At 42.8% G+C, this 6,000-nt stretch overlaps 1 protein-coding gene across 1 annotated transcript; it reads right to left on the reverse strand.

Moving 5' to 3' along the window:
- Positions 1-3,195: 3,195 nt before the first annotated feature.
- On the reverse strand, positions 3,196-4,930 carry LOC108341782 (abscisate beta-glucosyltransferase). Its single transcript, NM_001329832.1, is given in 1 exon segment — positions 3,196-4,930. A coding segment is annotated over 1 exon segment (1,437 nt). The 5' UTR covers positions 4,878-4,930; the 3' UTR covers positions 3,196-3,440.
- Between the last annotated feature and the right edge of the window lie 1,070 nt (positions 4,931-6,000).

Here is a 6,000-nt window from a genome sequence, read left to right on the forward strand (position 1 = left end):
CGGACGATCGTTACTCCATGCACTCCACGTAATCGTCCTCCTCCTTCTCCAAGACGGATGGGCGGACACTTGTCAAAGGCACTCTGACGCTCAAATTAGTAATGTAACCGAGCGTTTGGAAGAGTAAGTAATACATGTATATTGTGCATCCTTTTGTAGTCTGTCCTCGAAATCATACCTGAGACTTTTATTTATACTGGTTGTAATGGGCTTTTACCTCTCGCCGGCCTAATGACGACCCAATAACGCCTTAATCTTCATTAGGGGCTTTAATTAGCTATTATCATTTATAACCTAACCATGTGGTCGGCCCACTGGTTGGTCTAATGGTCGGTCGGCTCGGATGGTTGGCCTGTGTGGTTGTCTTGGACGGTCGGCCTGGTTATGCGTAGGAGACGGTACGGTACACTAGGGACTGTATGGTACATCATTCCCCCAAGCCCGAGCGTGATATTAATGATGCGAAGGGGTTTTGTAGATGGCCTTCCAGAAAAGGACGAGTTTTTTGGTTTGCTTTCTTCTTTAAGTCCTCTCTACTTGTTGATGACTGAATGGAAGACAAAAACGAGTCATGCCTTCGTCGGCCGAGCTGGATAATCTACTGATCCTTACTTTAAGTAATAAGTCGCGAAGATCCACGGTCGCCCACTCTCGGTGAGGCTGGCCGGTATATCTTTGTTGAAGATCCACGATCGTCGTCGTTTGGTGAGGTCGGCCGGGATTCCTTTTTTGAAGAACAGTTGTGAGGCTGATTGGCCGCATGCTTGATCTTGAGGCCGAGCCATTGGGGCCGAAAATTTGAGGCCAAGGTAAGGCCGGAAGGTTAGGGCCAGATGGCTGAACGAATACCTGAGGCAAAGTTTGAGAAAATACCTAAGGTCAAGTTATGACCGGATAATTGAGTGCAGGTGGCCATGATCGGATGGTTGGGGCCAGATGGTTGAGTGCCAAATTTGGCTGAGTAAATGTGATGCCATGGACGACCGAGAAGAGGAGTCTAAGGTATGGTCGAACAGGTCAGACCAAACACTAGATGATAAAATTTGGCTAAGAGGTTAAGGCCAAATAGCCGATATCTTGAGGCTGAATGACTGATCTTGAGGCCAAGGAGGCCAAGAAGTTAAGGCCTTTGGAGGCCAAGTTGAGGCCGAGTTACGGCCAAGAAATGGCCGAACGGTTGAGGCCTTTGGAGGCCGAGAAGTTGATGCCACCTTTGACTTATGTTCTTGTGAGGCCATGGAAGGCCGAGCAGGCGAGGCCGGATGGGCGAAAGGTCGGCTGAGCATCTGAGGCCATGGACGAAAGGTCGAGTAGTTGAGGCCGAAGGGTCGAATGGTTGACTTCCTGTGAGGTCAAGGTATGACCGGACGAATGATTATTGATTCTAGGCTGAGGCTGAATGGCGAAGGCCGAATGATTGCTGTTAGAGGACTGAATCCAAATGGTCAAAATCGAAAGGTCGGATGACGGAGGCTAGATGGCCGAGGCTGGATGATTGAACCCGGACGACTAAATAGTTGAGGTCGGGCGACCAAACTTTTGAGGTCGGATGGCCGAATTGTTTAACATTTGATGCCCTTGACATACGAGGCCGAAGGCCTAGTTGAGGTGGCCGAGTAGACGAGGCCGAGCAAACGAGGCCGAAAGGTTGACTTGATGTCCCTCTGAGGCACCCCTTACTGGTTCCTTGTGGCTACAATGTGAAATACTAGCTCGGCCCCACGGTGGGTGCCAAAATGTTTCAGTAGGGTTTGGAGGTCCCTTGCTCAAAACACTCCACGTTGACTCTATGGCGGACGAAACTTGAAGAATGGGCGAACTTCGAAGACCGGACGAACCTAACCACTCCTGGGGCTATTGAAGATCGGATGGGCGGGGCTCAAAGCGGACGGACGTTGCTCTAAGCGCTCCAGGTTGAAAACTGGACGGTCGTTACTCCATGCACTCCAGGTAGTCGTCCTCCTCCTTCTCCAAGCCGGATGTGCAAGCACTTGTCAAAGGCACTCCGACGCTCAAGTTAGTAATGTAATTGAGTGGTTGGAAGAGTAAGTAATGCATGTATATTGTGCATCCTTTTGCAGTCTGTCCTCGAAATCATACATGAGACTTTTATTTATACTAGTTGTAATGGGCTTTTACCTTTTGCTAGCTTAGTGACAACCCAATCACGTCTTAATTTTCATTAGGGACTTTAATAAGCTATTATCGTTTATAACCTAACCATGTGGTCGACCCACTTATTGATCTAATGGTCTGTCAGGACCTGTGCGATCGTCTTGGACATTATGTGCAATACGGTACACTGGGGACCGTACGGTACATTATGCATACATTTATTTGAAGTAAGGGTAGGTGACACTACTTTACATTTCTTTGACACACATTTCAAAGATAAATAATTATAAAAAAGTTAGCTTTTTGTGGTTTTAGAAAGATAAAAAAGAGTAAAAGATAAAAAATTAATAATATCAAATGTAATATTTTTGTGTATGTTAAAATATTATTTGTGTTTATTTGGAGAATCCACTTGTCTTACATATTTTGTGATGATACGTATAAGCGTAATCAATATGTATCGGAATCTGAAATCTAGCAGAAAATATTTTTGTGGATTTGCTTACGGAAACCCCTTCCTGATTGTTCAGTTTGTCAAAAGTTAGTCTTTAAGTAAAATTGATTAGGTTAGCATCCATCACTTTTTGTGTAAGGTCGTTAATTCATACGTAATATAATTTATAATCCGTATACGAAAATAATTTAGAAAATTATCTTATGAATTTCAACCTATCACATGATTATTGTATTTGAAAAAGTAAGTGATTTCAATAAAGCTTTGAAAGCTTTTGTAATAATAAGAAAACCCAGCCATCCTGTCTCTTTTTAGTAACGGTTCTTGGATCAAGTAATTTCTACTCATTTTGTGAGAAAAGTAGGTCCAACGGCGGAAATTATCACTTTTAAGCTCAGAATGAATAACACCCGAAAAGAGTTCAAGATGTAATATAATACATATAATCCGTTATTTCACCATTAACTGATTGGGGTATTTTATAATTATTATACTTACAATTAGTTAAAAGATAAGAGTAAAAAAATAGTTAAATTACTATTAATTTTTTTCCATTTTCACTTTGTATTATAGAAATACAAGCAAATTGCTTTTAGGTGCATGTATAGTTCTTTTTGTCACTATCATAAAAGCAAGCAATCACTATATAAATATCCACCAATGGACATTGGGAGTTGAAAACAAGAGACCTAATAGATAAAAAAGACATTTAATGTGGCCTTAGGGAATGCATAGATCTAGGCATATAACATTGGATTTCAAGTAATGCAAGAAAGTAACAAAGCTCTTTTTCTCGTATTCTTATGCGTAACGAAAATGTGTATGGAAAGGGACCTAAAGGTTCTTTGATGAAATGCTCTTTTTCAAAATTTTAGCCCTGGTTTGCGCATGTGCGAGCTTGAAGCTCCTGAATTAAGGCCTCAACATCGGCGTAAGAAGTTCCACCTTCTTCCACAGCTCTTGCAGCTTTTCCTGCAATGTCTTTCGCTCGCCTTCTCATTTCGTCTGCCTCTACGCTCTCCACCATCAGCTTCCTCACTGCCACCTCCACCTTCTCTCTTCCCACTAACCCTTTCCATTCTGCATTCCACGGCCACCACTCCCTGTTCCCCACTTGGACACCAGTCTTCAGAACCTCCGTTATCAACTTCTCATTCGAAAATTGCTCAGCCGTCAGAGGCCACGTGATCATGGGCACTCCCGCACTCACACCTTCCAGAGTCGAGTTCCATCCGCAATGAGTCATAAACCCTTTAATCGCAGCGTGCTCCAGAATCAACAACTGCGGAGCCCACCCTCTAAGCACCAACCCCTTACCCGTTTCCTTCATCCTCTGCTCGAACCCTTCCGGAAGCCAGTTCCCACTCCCGTTTTCTTTGTTTTCTGATGGGTTGTGGAGAATGTTCCCCACCACCCAAATGAACGATTGCTCAGAGGCTTCCAGGCCGTAAGCAATCTCCTTCAGCTGCTCAGGGGGCAACCGAGCCAGGCTTCCAAAGCTGGCGTAAAGAACAGAACTGGGTTTCTTAGAGTTTAACCAATTCAGGCAATTTTGTTCGTCGATAGTGGGTGGCTTCCCTCTTTCGGTTTTGTCCTCTTTGCTTCTGTTGCAAAAGGACACTGGTCCTACAATCCATGCTTTATTTCCCCACTTGCTTTTTATTAGATCAGCATAAGCTGGTTCCAAGTCGTAGAAACTGTTGATAAGAGTGCCGAAACTCTTCTCCTCTAATTGCTTCATGCCCCTCACCCTTTCAGGAATCTCAGATGGGTTTCTCAGAAAAGGAGGAAGCTGAGACATCGTCATTTCGATTCTGTCGGGAATATTAGGAACGAGGAAAGGCTCCGAGTCTGTACTCACACTCTCAAAAGCGACATGTCTTAAGTTCTCCTGGACGCAGAGAGCGAAGCACCCGATGCCGTTGAAGAGGATTCTGGGGATTCCGAGCTCGTAAACGACGTCGCCGGACCAGCGATGGAACATGTCGACGACGATGCAATGTGGGCGGCGTTGGAGGAGGAGCTGGCGCAGTGGTTCGAGGAGGGCAGAGGTGTCCAGGAAGGGACCGACAGAGATGTCTGACTGTGGTACATCGGCGGAGAGAGTGTGAATGGAGATGGGAAGACCGAATTTCTGGTCGCGCGTGATGCATTTTTGAAAGAGAGGGGTGGTCGACGGTGTGGCTAGAATGGTTGATGAGGCTCCGTGAGATGCAAACATTCTTGCTGCGTCTATCATTGGGATTTGATGGCCTCCCCCTACGTAGGGAAAAAAGAATATTTCCACCGAAGGGGTTAAGGTCTTCATGTTGAAATGGAAATGTTTGCTTAGCTTGGTGTGTTCGATGGAGGAGCAAATAAGGTTAGGGAGGTGAGTTATTAAATCTCACCTTCTACTATTTATTTACATGGAAAAGGTTTCATGAATATTTCTCAATTTTTCTATCCTTATTTAATATTTAATAAAAAATATTATTTTCTTAGTGTTTTAGGTAATTCATTTTAAATTATGTTACATTTTAAGTAAAAGTATTATTTTATAAGTGTACGATAGCGATTGAATGAAAATGGTTGTTTTTGTGCAGACGGAAAAGCTTGGAGCAAAACGTCATGAGTGACATATTCCAAAGAATGCGCCAAGATTATTTGACTAGTGGTGTTCGTCTGAAGTTTCCAATCGCTGTTATTGGATAGAATTGTCAAACACGTGTGGAAGTAAAGCACAATGTATAGTCTGTCATCATAATTTTCTTCATACTTGAATGATGCCTTTTCTAGAAGCTCAGATACAATTACGGACTATTCTTTGTTGGGTATATCTATATGAAGGGGTGAGTGAGATCAGTAATAAAAATACTGTGATGGCGTGAGTGAGATCAGTAATAAAAGATAGTTTTAAAGTCTCTTTGTATCTCTATTTTCATTTAGAATCTTAAATAGGTTTATTTCTTTTTTTACGTCTCAATTAGATCCTTATTTGCTTTCTGTCAAATTGATGAAACGCCGTTAAGAAAAGTGTGACGTGACATGACATGTTGACAGTGTAACTTTTTATTACATGGCATAAAAAATGTGACTAAATTGTATTTTTTAATTTTTTAATTAAGAAATGAAGTGTACAGAGTGAAAATATAATTTAAGTAAGAGCAAAATTGGAAAATCAAATTAAATTAAGTGTTGAATTGGAAAATCATATTAAATTGGAAAATCTTCAAACGATCGGCTCTTGTGCTTAAGTCGTTCGGTGTCCTCCTTCTTCTTCACTGCTCGACCTCGCTCGGTAGCCTCACTGCCTTTAGCCGTTCTATTCCCTTCTTCTTCTCCCTCACTGCTCAGCCTCTTCCTACATTCTGCCGTTCGGTCTACTAGTAATAATATCCTATAACAGACTACCGCCAAACCTTAATTCCCTAACCTAGCCAATGTCGCCG

The sequence above is a fragment of the Vigna angularis genome, chromosome 1 (assembly GCF_016808095.1).
Source record: "Vigna angularis cultivar LongXiaoDou No.4 chromosome 1, ASM1680809v1, whole genome shotgun sequence".
Taxonomy (NCBI): domain Eukaryota; kingdom Viridiplantae; phylum Streptophyta; class Magnoliopsida; order Fabales; family Fabaceae; genus Vigna; species Vigna angularis.